The sequence below is a fragment of the Sphaeramia orbicularis genome, chromosome 20, assembly GCF_902148855.1.
Source record: "Sphaeramia orbicularis chromosome 20, fSphaOr1.1, whole genome shotgun sequence".
Taxonomy (NCBI): domain Eukaryota; kingdom Metazoa; phylum Chordata; class Actinopteri; order Kurtiformes; family Apogonidae; genus Sphaeramia; species Sphaeramia orbicularis.
Genome location: NC_043976.1, coordinates 40,902,868 through 40,921,367, shown reverse-complemented (window position 1 = coordinate 40,921,367; position 18,500 = coordinate 40,902,868). Strand labels below are relative to the sequence as shown.

Below are 18,500 nucleotides of genomic sequence, written 5' to 3'. Positions count from 1 at the left end.
GTCGGTATAGACCAGCATACACCCATGAGAAATTATCTGTTGGTTCTATTGTTTCTTCTAAAGTATCTTCATAAAGGACCATTATTTCAGCCCCAGAAGTTAAAAAGGAACAGTTCATATTGTTGAATCCTGGTGAAATGTGGCCGTTTGTCAAAAACATCATTTAATTTAACAACTCAAATATAATTTCTGTAAGTAACAGGATTTGTTTTTAATGTTACCATTAACTTGAAATGAGTACGAAAGACAATAGATCATTTAGAATTTCAGAGTTATACAGTCAATTATGTTTAATAATTAATTAATTATTACTGAAACCTATGAATTTTCCAATAGTAACAATAAAACCAACCTCAGAATCTGTAGTTTACAGTCTGGACTCTGAAGAAAATCACACAACAGCTTCACTCCTGAATCCTTCAGGTCGTTTTCACTCAGATCAAGTTCCATCAGATGGAATGGATTGGACTTCAGAGCTGAGGCCAGAGAAGAACAGCTGACATCGGACAAACCACAGCCCTCCAATCTGAATAAAGAAGAAATGAAATAGATTCAAATCTGTTCATAATCCAGTCAGATGTGTTCAGGTTTTAAATGTTCAGTCCAACATTATGATGTCCTAATCAATGAGTTTGACCTGTAATTAATCTACAGATACTTTATAATTCAAATAAAATGAATGAATAGTTCTACTTTATTAGTTAAATAAAATAAATAAATATTAATTAAATACAGTTTGTATAATGCACATGTCAGTTTAGTGTAATTTACTCTTAAACATCTTTGATTTAATATTTTCAACAATATAATGATATTCTATATGATCATGATCCATCTTCATTTGGTTTATGATCTCCTTTTCAGACAGACTGTAAAGATCCTGTCATTAAATAACAGCGCTGTGAAAACTTTCCTGTTTAGTTTCCATTCATTTTATATTGTGTGATTATCAGTGTATGAATAGTATTTAACAGTGTTGGATTATGAGCTGTTAGCATTAATGTTGTTGAGCTAATGGATTATTTCAGTCTGTGGATAGTGATTCTATAGCATCTATATATGGATAGAAAGATACAGTTGGATGAGATGATAAAGGTTTAGAATGTCATGTGGATGAATGAATGTAGATTCATAACATGTAAATAAAATAATAATACACAAATATTCTATTTTCATGGGTGCCATCTGTCAGAACATAAACATCCAAACAGGTCCAATGGATAACAACCACATTTGGTGTTGTCATGTGACACTAGTGGACCGACCTGGAGGGAACCGTTACTGGTAGAAAACAAACAACCCTGTTCCTCAGGAATTTCATGTCATATGGAACTACATTACATGTCAAATTACAGTAGGTTAGAAACTCAACCCAGGATCTGGGAATCAACCAAGAATTTTACTGTCATTTGGAGTTCAAAAACTAAAACTGGACACATTTGGAAACTGAACACATTTCAGACAAACAGTTGGAGAGTGAACTGATACTAAATAGAAGTGAACTCCTTCTACTAGTTATTTTATTTAGTCACTTCAAAGACCACATTGGACCAGTTTACACTGAATCTTTAGGATTCATTTCATCTTTATTAAGGTTGTTTTTCCTTTTCAAACAGGTGGAGGTCCCTCCTTTATGTTGGACATAAAACCAGTAACTAAGGCCAACCACCACACACTTCAGTCTGTCATTACTGAACCACTTTCATTGTGTGCTTGATGAATCCAATCATTGTGTTTGGTTATTACCAGGATTCCTGGAGTCACTCAAAGTCCTGCATCACAGACACACAAAGGAATTCAACCCATGGAATCAATCACATTATCAGCAAATTCCAGGTTTCATCAACTTTTGTGTATTCGGAGCTGAATTCAATTCTTATATACACCTGTAAACATTCCACGTAGAGGCTAGTGATGTGAAAATACATACATTATATTTAGGTTAGGACTTCGCCTGCACACTGATAAGATTAGGGAGAGATCAGGGGAGTCAAACATACGGCCCGTGGGCCAAAACCAGCCCACCAAAGGGTCCCATCCAGGCCATGGCATCAATTTATGAAATATAAAAATGACACTGAACATGTAAAGAATCAAGGATGTTCAAATCCTTTTAGTTCAGGGGTCACATACAAACAGATTCAGTCTAAAGTGGGTCAGACCAGTAAAATACTATCAGAATAACAGAAAAATAAGGACAACCTCCAATTTGACTGTTTGTTTTATTTCTCAAAATTTTTAATGACATGAAAATGTTTCATGTACAAACTATCCTTTCACAAGAATGTGAATAACCTGAAAAATATTAACCGGAAATGTCTGAAGTGCAATTTTAACAATATTATTCCTATTAATACATGTTTTGTGTCTTTGTAGATCCACTGTGATCTGGAAGTTGTAATGCACATGTGGAAATGATCAACTCAGACAGAATATTGGGAAAATTGCACTTATTTTTCTTCATACATTTCAGGTTGTTTGTGGTCGTTGATTTTATTGACATTATTTTCAAGGATACGTTGTAGATGTGAACATTTTCATCATGTAATTGGACTTTTTTCACTCTTCTTCTTGTACTGGTCTGGTCCACTTGAGATCATATTGGGCTGAATGTGGAACTGAACTAAAATGAGTTTGAAAACTCTGCTCCACATTATGTGGCTGTTATTCATAGAAAGGACATTCACTGATGTTGGTTTTTCTTCTGCTGTGCTTTACACTTCATTTCCATTACCTCTCAGGTCACTCTCCAACTGTCTATGGTGAAGCTTCAGTTCTTGATGGTTTTTAACGTTACTGGCTCAAAAAAACACAATGACTTGAAGCTCATTGTCAGTAAAGTGGTCTGAGAGGACATCAGACTTCATCTACAGTGGCTTCACTTTTCTACAACACTATGAACAGCAGCAGGTTCATCTATATCTACAATTACAGTCTTTAGATTTGGACTGAGAGGAGAGGGTGAGGAAGGAGTGGACGCTCAAATTCAGACATTATTTTTTGTCGGATTTCATTTGACTTCAGTGTTAATGAGACAAACCCAATGACTTTAGAAAAACCACAATCAGACTGGTTTTGGTTTTGCTTGATGTTGTCCATGTAGGTCTGGGTAATATGACCAAAAATATTACAAATGATAAACATTTACAAATCAAGTTACACACATGATTATTATGATAAATGTCAAATCCTTATTCATTCCCAGTTTAAAGTATGATTTTTGGTCCTGAGTTAAAAATGAACACACTTGATGGTTATTTGTGGTTTTAAATAATGAATAAAAATAGAAATGTAATAAAAGTGATGCAATAAAATAAAACGGCATAAAATAAATAACTGAAAAAACATGAAAGTAACACAACGTTAGAGACATAAATATCTTCAAATACACAAAGACACACAACACAGCTGCTATAACACTATATCAGAGCAGAATGGGACAACATTCATGTCCCCAAACTCCATCCACTGGTGTCCTCAGTTACAGACTGTTGTTAAAGAAGAGGAGATGGTCCACAGTGGGAAACATGGACCTGGAACAACTTTACACACACGTCTGACTGACATCAAGGTCAATATTACATTTGGAACTTTTTCCTTAAAATGCTTCATTTTCTCACTTTAAACATTTGTTTTCTATGTTCGATTGTGAATAAAATGTGGGTTCAGAAGGTTTACATTGGATTCTGTTTGGAATTATGTTTAAAACAATGTCTTTTTAAAAAAAAAAAATATTGGGGCTGTGGATTAAAAATGGAACATTGAACCATTTTGTTAAAACAACAGTGAACCAACCTCAGAATCTGTAGTTTACAGTCTGGACTCTGAAGAAAATCACACAACAGCTTCACTCCTGAATCCTCCAGGTCGTTTTCACTCAGATCAAGTTCCATCAGATGGAATGGATTGGACTTCAGAGCTGAGGCCAGAGAAGAACAGCTGACATCTGACAAACCGCAGTAATCCAATCTGAATGAAGAATAAATGAAATAGATTCAAATCTGTTCATAATCCAGTCAGATGTGTTCAGGTTTTAAATGTTCAGTCCAACATTTCTACGTCCTAATCAATGAGTTTGACCTGCAATTAATCTAAAGATACTTTATAATTCAAATAAATCTAATGAATATTTCTACATTGTAAGTTTAATAAATATAAATTAAATCCAGTTCATATAATGCACATGTCAGTTTAGTGTAATTTACTCTTAAGTATCTTTGATTTCATTTTTTCAACAATATAATGATATTCTATATGATCATGATCCATCTTCATTTGGTTTATGATCTCCTTTTCAGACAGACTGTAAAGATCCTGTCATTAAATAACAGCGCTGTGAAAACTTTCCTGTTTAGTTTCCATTCATTTTATATTGTGTGATTATCAGTGTATGAATAGTATTTAACAGTGTTGGATTATGAGCTGTTAGCATTAATGTTGTTGAGCTAATGGATTATTTCAGTCTGTGGATAGTGATTCTATAGCATCTATATATGGATAGAAAGATACAGTTGGATGAGATGAGAAAGGTTTAGAATGTCATGTGGATGAATGAATGTAGATTCATAACATGTAAATAAAATAATAATACACAAATATTCTATTTTCATGGGTGCCATCTGTCAGAACATAAACATCCAAACAGGTCCAATGGATAACAACCACATTTGGTGTTGTCATGTGACACTAGTGGACCGACCTGGAGGGAACCGTTACTGGTAGAAAACAAACAACCCTGTTCCTCAGGAATTTCATGTCATATGGAACTACATTACATGTCAAATTACAGTAGGTTAGAAACCAGAGGTGATTTCTCATAGACTGCAGTGGAAGCTCGGCTTCCCCTAAAATGACTCAAATTAAATGGTTAAATCTGTTCGGTTGTGTTGACATTTCATTGACTACAAATGTGTTAGAACACGTTCATCTCAAAGACGAGTTCGTTCAGAATCAGCTTTATCACAGATCAGCAGACTCGATGTTGTTCACTTCTCCTCCATTCCCGTTGCACTGTTTTCTCATTCGATCTCTGCTCAGTTCATTTGTCCGTAGACGCTCAGCGTCCATGCACTTCAATGGGACTGAGTGGAACAGTTTTTTTCATTGTCTCAAAACTGGACAGTAATTGGATAAATGCCACAATGTTGTCCCGCCCCTGGACGCTCAGCGTCTCTGGGGGTGAATGGAGCTGTGGGCGGAGCTCTGCTGGGCTGGACGCTGGGCTTCCACGTGCTGATTGGAGGATCAGTCAAAAGGCTGAATCCCATTTGACTGACAGCTGTTTTCAGATCTACTCCTTCACTGACACAGTTCAGTTTTATACCGTCGCACGTTCTGCTGTGAAATCGAGAGAGAAACCACTACGAAATTACTTGTTCATTTCTTGCACTGTAAATAAAACACACTCATTGTACTTCCTTGTTTCAATTTAACATAATTTCATCGTTTTCTTGTTTCAGTTACATAATTTAATCATTTCTTGCTCGAGTTTGCGGTTCTTAGAGTTAGTCAATCCAGAGAAGTTTGCTGACATGAGAGATGTGTTTCCAGAAGAGGCATTCCAGAGTCTTCTGAAAAGTTATGGTGTATATTTGGATTCAGTTAGACTGAGGTCTGAGCTTCAAGTTCTGTATTCGAATGAGGATGTACAGGGTAACAGGGGAAAACTGTGTGATTTCTTGATTTTTCTAAAAGATATGGAATTGGACAGTGCAATGCCTCAGCTACACAAACTGTTGCCACTGGTGGCAACAATTGGAGCGACATCAGCAGGTGTAGAAGCAGCTTCTCTTGTTTAAAAAGGCTGAAGTCCTACATCCGCAACACAATGGGCCAAGGCCATCTAAGCAGCCTAGCTCTGCTGGACATTGAGAGGACACTGGTCCAGTCCCTGGAAAAGACGCCTACTTGGTACGATAAGGTCACTGACCATTTTCTTAATAAAAATAGGACCATTGGCCCTGTAGTTTACCGGCCAAATTAAAAGCTGTAGGAAATGTATCCAGATGCCATTTATTATCACCCAGTTCTGTGTATTTAGTATGTGACAGAAATAACCCATGTTTTGGTCATATTCCAATCAGATCTGTAAAAAATTCAAAATCCAGCTTGGTATCATTGATACCGATTTATTGGATCAATCCACTTCCTATCTCTTATAAAGGGAAAATTTTTCAAAGTCACACCAAATCCAGAATCAGATCTGGACTGAAATAATTTCACTAACTTTTGTTGACATAATCATAAAGAAGCTGTATACCAAGTTTGAAGTCAATCAGAACTGGAGTTTGGGAGAAGAAGACGATTGAAAGTTTTGTAACGGACGACAGACGACGACAGACGACGACAGACGACGACAGACGACGACAGACGACGACAGACGACGACAGACGACGACAGACGACGACAGACGACGCATGACGACAATAGCTTACGGCCTGTCGGCCTGTAAGCTAAAAAGGAATGGAGGGCCGAATTTATGTTTAAATAACTTGAACATTTTTTTGATGTAAGCCGACAATGAGCTTCCCCTCCCTGAAAGACAAGCAGCCGCCGCTGTACTGAACCCAGGATCTGGGAATCAACCAAGAATTTTACTGTCATTTGGAGTTCAAAAACTAAAACTGGACACATTTTGAAATTGAACACATTTCAGACAAACAGTTGGAGAGTGAACTGATAATTAATAGAAGTGAACTCCTTCTACTAGTTTTTTGCTTACTGGCTAACAGGCCGTAAGCTATTGTCGTCATGCGTCGTCTGTCACAAAAATTTCAATCGTCTTCTTCTCCGAAACTACAATTCTGATTGACTTCAAACTTGGTATACAGCTTCTTTATGATGATGTCAACAAAAGTTAGTGAAATTATTTGGATCCGGATCTGATTCTGGATTTGGTGCGACTTTGAAAAATTTCCCCATTATAAGAGATAGGAAGCTGATGGATGCAATAACTCAGTAAATATAAATGATATCCAGTGTAAATTTCTACAGTCCAGCCCTGATGGGGAGATGACCCAAACATAATGTCCACATGCTGATCAGGATCTGCTTCTGGATCTGGAACTGACAGAAAATTTCACATGGGCTCTTATGGGGAAAAAATTTCAATCATCTTTTTCTCCGAAACTCCAGTTCTGATTGACTTCAAACTTGGTATACAGCTTCTGTATGATGATGTCAACACAAGGTACTGAAATTATATCGATCCGGATCTGATTCTGGATTTGGTGCAACTTTGAAAAATTTTCCTATTATAAGAGATAGGAAGTGGATTGATCCAATAAATCAGTATCAATGATTCTCATACCTGCAGCCAGACGCTAGTCTGGTTTTGTCTGTCCTTCATGTTTTGTTTGTCATTTCCTGTTTTATTTTGTTAAGTTTCCCCTCATGTGTCTTGTCTGTCGTCTTTACTTCCCTTTCTGGATTGTGTTCACCTTTCCCCTGATTACCTGTCTCTGCCCTGATTTGTGCCACCTGTGTCTAGTTGTCTTCCCTCCCTTTTGTGTATTTAAAGTCAGTCTCTTGCCCTGGTCAGATGCCAGTTTGTAACTCTTGTAGTTCTTACCAGCGTTCTGATCTTGTCTGTCTGTTTTCATTCCTGTTTTTGACCCGTTTTGCTTACCCGGTTTTTGCCTACTGCCTGCTCCCTGTCGGTTTTGTCTGCCTCATCTGATACCTGGTTCTGATCGCCTTGCCTGACTTCTGGTACGTGAGTTTTTGCCTAACCCTTATGTCCTGTCGCCTGATTGATAGCTTTCCTGTGTATGACCTGTTTCCGTCCCTGACCTCCCTCTGCTTTTCCCTAGTCGGGAAAAAGGCCCTGTTAACCGTACGGAGAAAGGGATTAACGTCCTCAGCCCGGAGGACGAATCCGAAGAGGAAGTCTCCACCTATTATCCTCAAGATTGTGTCACTCATAACAATCTTATATCTGTTTGTGACTAATAAATCCTTTGAACTATATATTCCGCCTCTGAGTTCTGCATTTGGATTCTGTGTCTGTACTAACGCCATTACAATGATATCAAGTTGGAATTTCATTTTTTTTTACAGATCTGATTGGAATATGACCAAAACATGGGCTATTTCTGTAATATAATAAATATACAGAACTGGGTGATAATAAATGACATCTGATACATTTCCCAAAGCTTTTAATTAGCCGGTAAGCTAGAGGGCCATTGGTCCCTTTTTTTTTTTTTTTTAAACTAGTCATTTCAAAGACCGCTTTGGACCAGTTTACACTGAATCTTTAGGATTCATTTCATCTTTATTAAGGTTGTTTTTCCTTTTCAAACAGGTGGAGGTCCCTCCTTTATGTTGGACATAAAACCAGTAACTAAGGCCAACCACCACACACTTCAGTCTGTCATTACTGAACCACTTTCATTGTGTGCTTGATGAATCCAATCATTGTGTTTGGTTATTACCAGGATTCCTGGAGTCACTCAAAGTCCTGCATCACAGACACACAAAGGAATTCAACCCATGGAATCAATCACATTATCAGCAAATTCCAGGTTTCATCAACTTTTGTGTATTCGGAGCTGAATTCAATTCTTATATACACCTGTAAACATTCCACGTAGAGGCTAGTGATGTGAAAATACATACATTATATTTAGGTTAGGACTTCGCCTGCCCACTGATAAGATTAGGGAGAGATCAGGGGGGTCAAACATACGGCCCGTGGGCCAAAACCAGCCCACCAAAGGGTCCCATTCAGGCCATGGCATCAATTTATGAAATATAAAAATGACACTGAACATATAAAGAATCAAGGATGTTCAAATCCTTTTGGTTCAGGGGTCACATACAAACAGATTCAGTCTAAAGTGGGTCAGACCAGTAAAATACTATCAGAATAACAGAAAAATAAGGACAACCTCCAATTTGACTGTTTGTTTCATTTCTCAAAAATTTTAATGACATGAAAATGTTTCATGTACAAACTATCCTTTCACAAAAATGTGAATAACCTAAAAAAAATGCACCTGAAATGTTTGAAGTGCAATTTTTACAATATTATTCCTATTAATACATGTTTTGTGTCTTTGTAGATCCACTGTGATCTGGAAGTTGTAATGCACATGTGGAAATGACCAACTCAGACACAATATTGGGAAAATTGAACTTATTTTTCTTCATACATTTCAGGTTGTTTGTGGTTGTTGATTTTATTGACATTATTTTCAAGGATACGTTGTAGATGTGAACATTTTCATCATGTAATTGGACTGTTTTCACTCTTCTTCTTGTACTGGTCTGGTCCACTTGAGATCATATTGGGCTGAATGTGGAACTGAACTAAAATGAGTTTGAAAACTCTGCTCCACATTATGTGGCTGTTATTCATAGAAAGGACATTCACTGATGTTGGTTTTTCTTCTGCTGTGCTTTACACTTCATTTCCATTACCTCTCAGGTCACTCTCCAACTGTCTATGGTGAAGCTTCAGTTCTTGATGGTTTTTAACGTTACTGGCTCAAAAAAACAGACTGACTTGAAGCTCATTGTCAGTAAAGTGGTCTGAGAGGACATCAGACTTCATCTACAGTGGCTTCACTTTTCTACAACACTATGAACAGCAGCAGGTTCATCTATATCTACAATTACAGTCTTTAGATTTGGACTGAGAGGAGAGGGCGAGGAAGGAGTGGACGCTCAAATTCAGACATTATTTTTTGTCGGATTTCATTTGACTTCAGTGTTAATGAGACAAACCCAATGACTTTAGAAAAACCACAATCAGACTGGATTTGGTTTTGCTTGATGTTGTCCATGTAGGTCTGGGTAATATGACCAAAAATATTACAAATGATAAACATTTACAAATCAAGTTACACACATGATTATTATGATAAATGTCAAATCCTTATTCATTCCCAGTTTAAAGTACGATTTTTGGTCCTGAGTTAAAAATGAAGAAACTTGATGGTTATTTGTGGTTTAAAATAATTAATAAAAATAGAAATATAATAATAATGATGTAATAAGATCGAATGACGTAAAATAAATAACTGAAAAAGCATGAAAGTAACACAATGTTAAAGACAAAAATATCTTCAAATACACAAAGACACACAACACAGCTGCTATAACACTATATCAGAGCAGAATGGGACAACATTCATGTCCCCAAACTCCATCCACTGGTGTCCTCAGTTACAGACTGTTGTTAAAGAAGAGGAGATGGTCCACAGTGGGAAACATGGACCTGGAACAACTTTACACACACGTCTGACTGACATCAAGGTCAATATTACATTTGGAACTTTTTCCTTAAAATGCTTCATTTTCTCACTTTAAACATTTGTTTTCTATGTTCGATTGTGAATAAAATGTGGGTTCAGAAGGTTTACATTGGATTCTGTTTGGAATTATGTTTAAAACAATGTCTTTTTAAAAAAAAATATTGGGGCTGTGGATTAAAAATGGAACATTGAACCATTTTGTTAAAACAACAGTGAACCAACCTCAGAATCTGTAGTTTACAGTCTGGACTCTGAAGAAAATCACACAACAGCTTCACTCCTGAATCCTTCAGGTCGTTTCCTCCCAGATCAAGTTCCGTCAGATGGAATGGATTGGACTTCAGAGCTGAGGCCAGAGAAGAACAGCTGACATCTGACAAACCGCAGTCCTTCAATCTGAATAAAGAATAAATGAAATAGATTCAAATCTGTTCATAATCCAGTCAGATGTGTTCAGGTTTTAAATGTTCAGTCCAACATTACTATGTCCTAATCAATGAGTTTGACCTGCAATTAATCTAAAGATACTTTATAATTCAAATAAAACTAATGAATATTTCTACTTTATGAGTTTAATAAATATAAATTAAATACAGTTCATATAATGCACATGTCAGTTTAGTGTAATTTACTCTTAAGTATCTTTGATTTCATTTTTTCAACAATATAATGATATTCTATATGATCATGATCCATCTTCATTTGGTTTATGACCTCCTTTTCAGACAGACTGTAAAGATCCTGACATTAAATAAAAGCGCTGTGAAAACTTTCCTGTTTAGTTTCCATTCATTTTATATTGTGTGATTCAGAGGTTGCGCTAGACATTTTTATTGTCCGTCATTTTGACGGACAGGGTCGTAAAAATTCCGTCATAACATATTATTATCCGTCATTTCAATTTTTTATTTTTTAATGATAAAGAGATATATTTAGTAGTATTTAATGTTCAAAAACATTTCAATGATGCAGCAACTGTAGTTGCTGCTGGCTGATAAACCAACGTGATATCACGACTCGCATAATTATATACGCCACTTTTAATTGGTGTGTTTTGCACTGAGGGTTAGGGTTCAGGTTATATGAACCAGAGATCTACGCACAAATTGACATGCCATCAAATAACACATGAAAGGTAGAAAATGCGTACATATAGCACACCAAATGCCACTGGCGTATTCCTTGCTTTTCCGTCATCCTCCACCGCATCCGTCCCTCTTTTTTCACCGCGTTTATTAATGACATCGGATTTAACTGGGCTTTCTAAGATAACTAAGGAGACTCGGCTGTCTTCACAGTTTGCGCAAGAAAAGTAGCATCTAATTTTGGCTAAAGTCAGCTAAACAACGACCCAAGACTGGACACTGACTGATTAATGTTCACACTGGCACCAATTGGACAGGGGGTCTACTACAGGTGGACTAACTGGACAGGGGGTCTACTACAGGTGGACTAACTGGACAGGGTCTACTACAGGTGGACTAACTGGACAGGGGGTCTACTACAGGTGGACTAACTGGACAGAGGGTCTACTACAGGTGGACTAACTGGACAGGGTCTACTACAGGTGGACTAACTGGACAGGGGGTCTACTACAGGTGGACTAACTGGACAGGGGTCTACTACAGGTGGACTAACTGGACAGGGGGTCTACTACAGGTGGACTAACTGGACAGGGGGTCTACTACAGGTGGACTAACTGGACAGGGGGTCTACTACAGGTGGACTAACTGGACAGAGGGTCTACTACAGGTGGACTAACTGGACAGGGGGTCTACTACAGGTGGACTAACTGGACAGGGGGTCTACTACAGGTGGACTAACTGGACAGGGGGTCTACTACAGGTGGACTAACTGGACAGGGGGTCTACTACAGGTGGACTAAGGGTGAGTCATGTGACTGCAGTACTGCTGTTGTATTCAGTGTAGTTGTGAACAGTGGTGCTGTTGGTTCTATACAGGTGGATGTTGGTTCTATACAGGTGGATGTTGGTTCTATACAGGTGGATGTTGGTTCTGTACAGGTGGATGTTGGTTCTATACAGGTGGATGTTGGTTCTGTACAGGTGGATGTTGGTTCTGTACAGGTGGATGTTGGTTCTATACAGGTGGATGTTGGTTCTGTACAGGTGGATGCTGTTATGGAATGTTTGATGCCTTGTTAAGAGACAGACAGACCAGCGATTCTGCAAACAGGTTCTGTTCACAGTGTTGTGTGAAAACTTTCTTTGGTAGTATGAGACTGGTGTGTGTGTGTGTGTGTGTGTGTGTGTGTGTGTGTGTGTGTGTGTGTGTGTGTGTGTGTGTGTTCCTTTAAGTGCGAGAGCGGTGTGTGGCGCGTGCGTGTGCGTATGGTGTGAGTGGTCGAGCAAGGTGAGGGAGCGGCAGTTTTGAGTATGAGTGTGTCAGAGGACAGAAGGAAAAAGTGTACAAACATCGATATACTGTGCATAAATAAAAGCTGCTGTCTTCCACTACTGGCAAGGGAGTTAACCCGACATCGGCCCTGGAGGACATCTGCCCTGTGCTCGCTGACTACGGTCGGACGAGCCGAGCAGGAGAGGTTAACAGTAGATTACCCTCAGTATTTGAATCTGTCAAAATGACGGACGGCCTTCAGAATTTTCCGTCATTTTAACAAAAAAATCTGTCAATGACGGAATATTTTCGGTTAACGCGACCTCTGGTGTGATTATCAGTGTATGAATAGTATTTAACAGTGTTGGATTATGAGCTGTTAGCATTAATGTTGTTGAGCTAATGGATTATTTCAGTCTGTGGATAGTGATTCTATAGCATCTATATATGGATAGAAAGATACAGTTGGATGAGATGAGATGATATGATATATGATTGAACATGCTTTAATGGGGTTTAAATAAATGAGTGACATCTATGAAAATAAAACATGTCTTTGTATTTGTTTACCAGTCTCCTAGGAAACAGAAAAAAAGACAACTTGTTTTGATAGTACTAGATTTATAAAACTAAAATGAAAACAAAAAAAAATGTACAGATAAACACTATTATGTCTGATTTAATATGCTTCATATTAAAATTAATAACGTAACTGTCTTTTGTTTTTGTTTCTTTGTTTTATGATATAGCATTAGATCCTGTTCTGATCAAATAAATGTGTTTAGTATTTGTGCATATTTCTGGTGTAATTCAGTTTTTCCAGAAAATACTGTTTAAAAAAAACCCCACAAAAAACAAAAAAATATCATCTTAACAGTATCGAGATATTGCGATATAATGTATCGTGATCCCAGTGTTGTGATTTGTATCGTATCGCCAATTCTCGCTGATACACACCCCTAATCACTTTGTTTATTCCATCACATTCTTGTGTCTCAGTCACTTTTGTTATTTTCAGTCTGGTCCATTACATTTCAGTTATATTTTACACCAACACATGTATTTTCAAAGGAATAAACTGATTTCTATGATTGAACTGTAAAGAAATAAAACCAACGCTGGTAAAAAATACACACAGAAATCTACAAATCTATAATATTGTGCATTTTGTTGGTGAAAGTAACTCAACATTTTCTGTTTTAAAACCGTGAGTCTTCACACCTTGATGATGAAACAGGAGAACATTTAGTATGACTCCACGTAAGGATATTTACATTAATAACTAGAAGCACTCGGAGAGCGCAGACCTCCGCCAAGGCTGATCAGTGGCCCCCCCCCGTGGGCCCCCCCACGCCAAGGAGGTTATGTTTTTGCCAGGGTTTGTTTGTCTGTCTGTTTGTTTGTTTGTCTGTCCGTTAGTGTGCAACATAACTCAAAAAGTTATGGACAGATTTTGATGAAATTTTCTGGTCTGCCCCCCCCCCCCCCCCCCATCACCACCAAAATTTAATCATTTCTTCCTTATCCCATTTCCAACAAACCCTGAAAATTTCATCAAAATCTGTCCATAACTTTTTGAGTTATGTTGCACACTAACGGACAGACAAACAAACAAATCCTGGCAAAAACATAACCTCCTTGGCGGAGGTAATAAAAATCACAGCTGTTCAGTCAACTTGTCTTGTCTTGTCTTTCAGTTGAAATGAGACAAATCCTGCTGGTTTTCCAACAGGGAACTGAAGTGGTTCTATGGCTCTGTTCAACACCACCAGACTGGATCCCACTCACTGGGATGTCCCTGAACTACTTCAGTCCCACATCTACACCTGGACATTCACACCCTCATCACCTCCGTCTCATCGTCTTTCCATCGGAGTCACATCGAAGGTAGAGGTCGACTCAGAACGCTAACGGCCAAAGTTACACTTTAATTATCATTTAAATGAGTTAACAAGCAGAACCAGATCAGAACCCTTCTTCAAACATATGCCATACAAATATTACTCATCCTTGATTCTTTTTCTGTTCTTTGAAAACACTGAAATGAGCTGAAACCAAAGAAATAACAGTAAAAGTTAAAGTTTGATCAATTACAAAAGGGGATGTTGTTTTGGTTTGGTTTTACAGATTTCAGATTCAACTAGAGCTGCAACTGATTAATCGACTCAAAGTGATCCAAAAAAAAATCATTCAACCAAAATTCTCCTGAATCAAAGCTTTGTTTCCTTCATTTCTCTGCTGTTAAACATTGGTTCCACTGTTGTGCTTCACACGGACGCATATTGTGACGCACAAAGAACCTTCAATTCAGGAAAACTGAACTAGAATATTTCCCTTCAATCAATTTGAGTTGATTAATCGAATCATGAAGTTTTGCACTGGCTTCAAACACCTAATCGATTAATCAGTTGCAGCTCTAGATTCATCCCTGTACTAATTATATTATGAACAAATTAAATTCATCCCAGTGTCACTGCTCAAAAAATGAAGAAAATACTGTTTAATCATTTACGACAACAAAGATTTACCTCAAACCCAGAAAACAGCAAAGTTACTGATTTAACCAGATGAAGCTGTAGAACCTGAGTGGAGAATCTGTGAACTGAGTCCTGTTTGCAGTTTGGACTCTGCAGTCCAAGAGGAAGCAGCTCCATTCCTCAATCATTCAGGTCTGTTTACTCAGTGTTTTACTCTTAAACAATTAGATGATAAACAATCTGTTGGTTTTTATAGATGTCAGCCTCAGTAATGTATGAATTATGGACAAACACAACTGAATCTTCTATTGAAATAATAAAATGACATGTTTAACATTTACAACGGCTCAGACAAATGGAGAACAGTGAACGTCAGGATTTAAACAGAAAAAGACAAAAGATCTCATCAGCAGACACACATTGGACTGACCTCAGAGTCTCCAGTCTGCAGTTTGGACTCTCCAGTCCAGAACTTAGAACCTCCACTTCTGGATCCTCCATGGAATTATCACTCAGGTTCAGTTCTGTGAGATGGGAAGGACTGGACTTCAGAGCTGAGGCCACGACTTCAAAGTGAATGTCTGAGAGATCACACCCAGAGAGACTGAAAAAGTAGATGTGATAGAAAATTTATTTTTCCTTCTCCATGGTTCCGTGATTGATTCCTCATCAGGGTGATGAATCACTACACAGGTGAATAATGTTAATATTCACATCAGTACTTACTCAGCCTTTCTGCAGTTCCTCACAGCTGGAATCAGTCTCAGTCGTCCTTCGTCTGATGTGTTGTACTTATTCAGATCCAACTCATCCAGAACCTCCTCAGACATCTGCAGTACGTAGGCCAGAGCTGAACACTGGATCTCAGAGAGTGTCTTCACTGACCTGTTCTCTGACTTCAGGAACTCTTGGACCTCCTGTTGGACTGAGTGGTCGTTCATCTCCATCAGACAGTGGAAGATGTTGATGCTTCTGTCAGGAGAGATATACTCAGTATTCATCTCCTTCAGGTTGTTGATGACTTCCTCTATGGTTTCTGAGCTGATCTCTGTTTGACCCAGCAGATCTCCAAAAAGTCTGTGGTTGGACTCCAGACAAAGACCATGAAGGAAACGAACAAACAGATCCAGGTGGCCATTTTTACTGGAGAGGGATTTTACCATGACCAAGCTGAGGAGGACATCGAATGTTGAATTATGGTCATACTCCTAAAAGACAAAAAGAATATAAAAACATAATGTTGAAAATATTAAGATAAGATCAATAAAATAATTAAAAATAAGTTTAATTTTTAACACTATGATTTAAATAGATACAATTTAATAGACTTTGTTTATAAAATCAATAAAATAAAATTATGAAAAAACCTCTTCTTCTTCCTCTTCTTCTTCTTCCTCTTCATCTTCATCTTCTTCTTCTTCATCTTCTTCTTCTTCTTCTTCTCTCCTCAGAAACCTCATCACTACTTCTGTGTTGTTGGTCAAACAGTGGTAGATGTAAACTGCTGCCAGAAACTCCTGAACACTCAGATGTACAAAGGTGTACAGTGGTTTCTGGAAGAGTCCACTCTCTCTTTTGAAGATCTCGGTACAAACTCCTGACTTCACCAAGGCATCTGTGACGTCCAGACCACACTGCTCCAGGTCTTCTTGGTAGAACATGACGTTTCCTTTCTCCAGTTGTTCAAATGCCAGCCTCCCCAGCTTCAGAAGAACTTCCCTGTCAGCCTCCGTCAGCTCCATCTCACCTCCTTTTTCATACTTGTTCTTCTTCCTCTTTGTCTGGACCATGATGAAGTGTGAGTACAGGTTGGTCAGGGTCTTGGGCAGCTCTTCTCTCTGGTCTGAAGTCAACATGTGCTCCAGAACCATAGAACTGATCCAGCAGAAGACTGGGATTTGACACATGAGGTGGAGGCTCCTGGATGTCTTGATGTGTGAGATGATTGTGTTGCACAGATCTTCATTACTGGATCTCCTCCTGAAGTACTCCTCCTTCTGGACGTCGGTGGTGAAGCCTCGGACTTCTGTTACCCTGTCCACACATGAAGGAGGGATCTGATTGGCTGCTGCAGGTCTGGAAGTTATCCAGATGAGAGCTGATGGAAGCAGGTTCCCCTTGATGAGGTTGGTCAACAGCACGTTGACTGGTTTCTTCTGAGTGACGTCTGAAACCACCTCACAGTCGTGGAAGTCCAGTGAAAGTCTGCTTTCATCCAGGCCGTCGAAGATGAACAGAAGTTTGCAGACGCTGATCTGCTCTGCTGTGACCTTCTGTAATGTTGGATGGAAAACACGGAGCAGTGTCAGCAGACTGTACTGCTCATCTCTGACCAGGTTCAGCTCTCTGAAGGACAGCAGAACCACCAGACTGACGTCCTGGTTTTCTAAACCCTCTGCCCAGTCCAGAGTGAACTTCAGCACCGAGAAGGTTTTTCCAACTCCAGCGACGCCGTTGGTCAGAACCACTCTGATGGGGTTCTGCTGGTCAGGTAGGGCTTTGAAGATGTCCTGACATCTGATTCTTTTGTCTTGGATGGTCTTCTTCTTGGAAGCTGTCTCCAGCGTCTTCACCTCATGTTGGGTATTAACGTCTTCACTCTGTCCCTCTGTGATGTAGAGCTCAGTGAAGATCTGCTTTAGTTGGGTTCCACTTCCTTCTTCATCAGTTCCTTCAGTCACACGTTCACATCTGCTCCTCAGACTGAGCTTATGTTCATCTGAAAACACAAAATACAAACACTTTAAATAAACACAGTTGGATCATGAAGTATTTGGACAGTGGCACCATTTTCATCCCTTCAGCTCCCTGACAGTGACAACAAACACAAAGTCTAACCCTGAATGAACCACTGAGGGAACAACACTCACCAGGTCGGGTTTAAAACAGGCTGGAATTCTACAGTATTTCACCCAAAAAAACTATAAAAGTGATAAAAGCTGTGACACTATGTGAATGTCTTGACCTGACGTTATACAATTAAATCACAAAGAATTAGAGTAAATTTACGTGAAAACACATTTTATTCACAAAGACAAACAGAATAACACATATTAGTCCATGACTGTGAGTTGGTATCTCAGAATAGAAAAGTTAAGTCTAGTCAAATGGAATCTATTGAAAACGCTGCTGATGTTTCCATTCAAACTGTAGTGGCTTTACCTTTAGCCACTACAACAGTGTGGAAGGGTTCAACCTGTTGTATTTTCAACGCGTGAATGAATGAATGTCCGGCTGGGTTTCTTTGTGTTTCGATATGCCAATCCATTTATTCTCCAACATAAAGTCAAAGAGTTCATCATACTTCACAACTGTCTTTCCATATACTTTCTACATATAAACAAAATAGGCTTCTTAACACAAAAGAAAACCTTCTAAACGCCGACCAACTCAATCTCACAGTTTC

At 38.5% G+C, this 18,500-nt stretch overlaps 1 protein-coding gene across 1 annotated transcript in view; it reads right to left on the bottom strand.

Annotated features, from left to right (window-relative positions):
- LOC115411288 (protein NLRC5-like) overlaps positions 1-18,500 on the bottom strand; it is a 92,026-nt gene that overhangs the window by 70,493 nt on the left and 3,033 nt on the right. Inside the window, exons 3-8 of the mRNA XM_030123364.1 lie at positions 16,462-17,813; positions 15,821-16,302; positions 15,525-15,698; positions 10,482-10,655; positions 3,796-3,969; positions 353-526 (exon numbers count right to left, since the gene is read on the bottom strand). Coding sequence (XP_029979224.1) covers positions 353-526; positions 3,796-3,969; positions 10,482-10,655; positions 15,525-15,698; positions 15,821-16,302; positions 16,462-17,813 — 2,530 coding nt within the window. The remainder of the gene's footprint in view (positions 1-352; positions 527-3,795; positions 3,970-10,481; positions 10,656-15,524; positions 15,699-15,820; positions 16,303-16,461; positions 17,814-18,500) is intronic.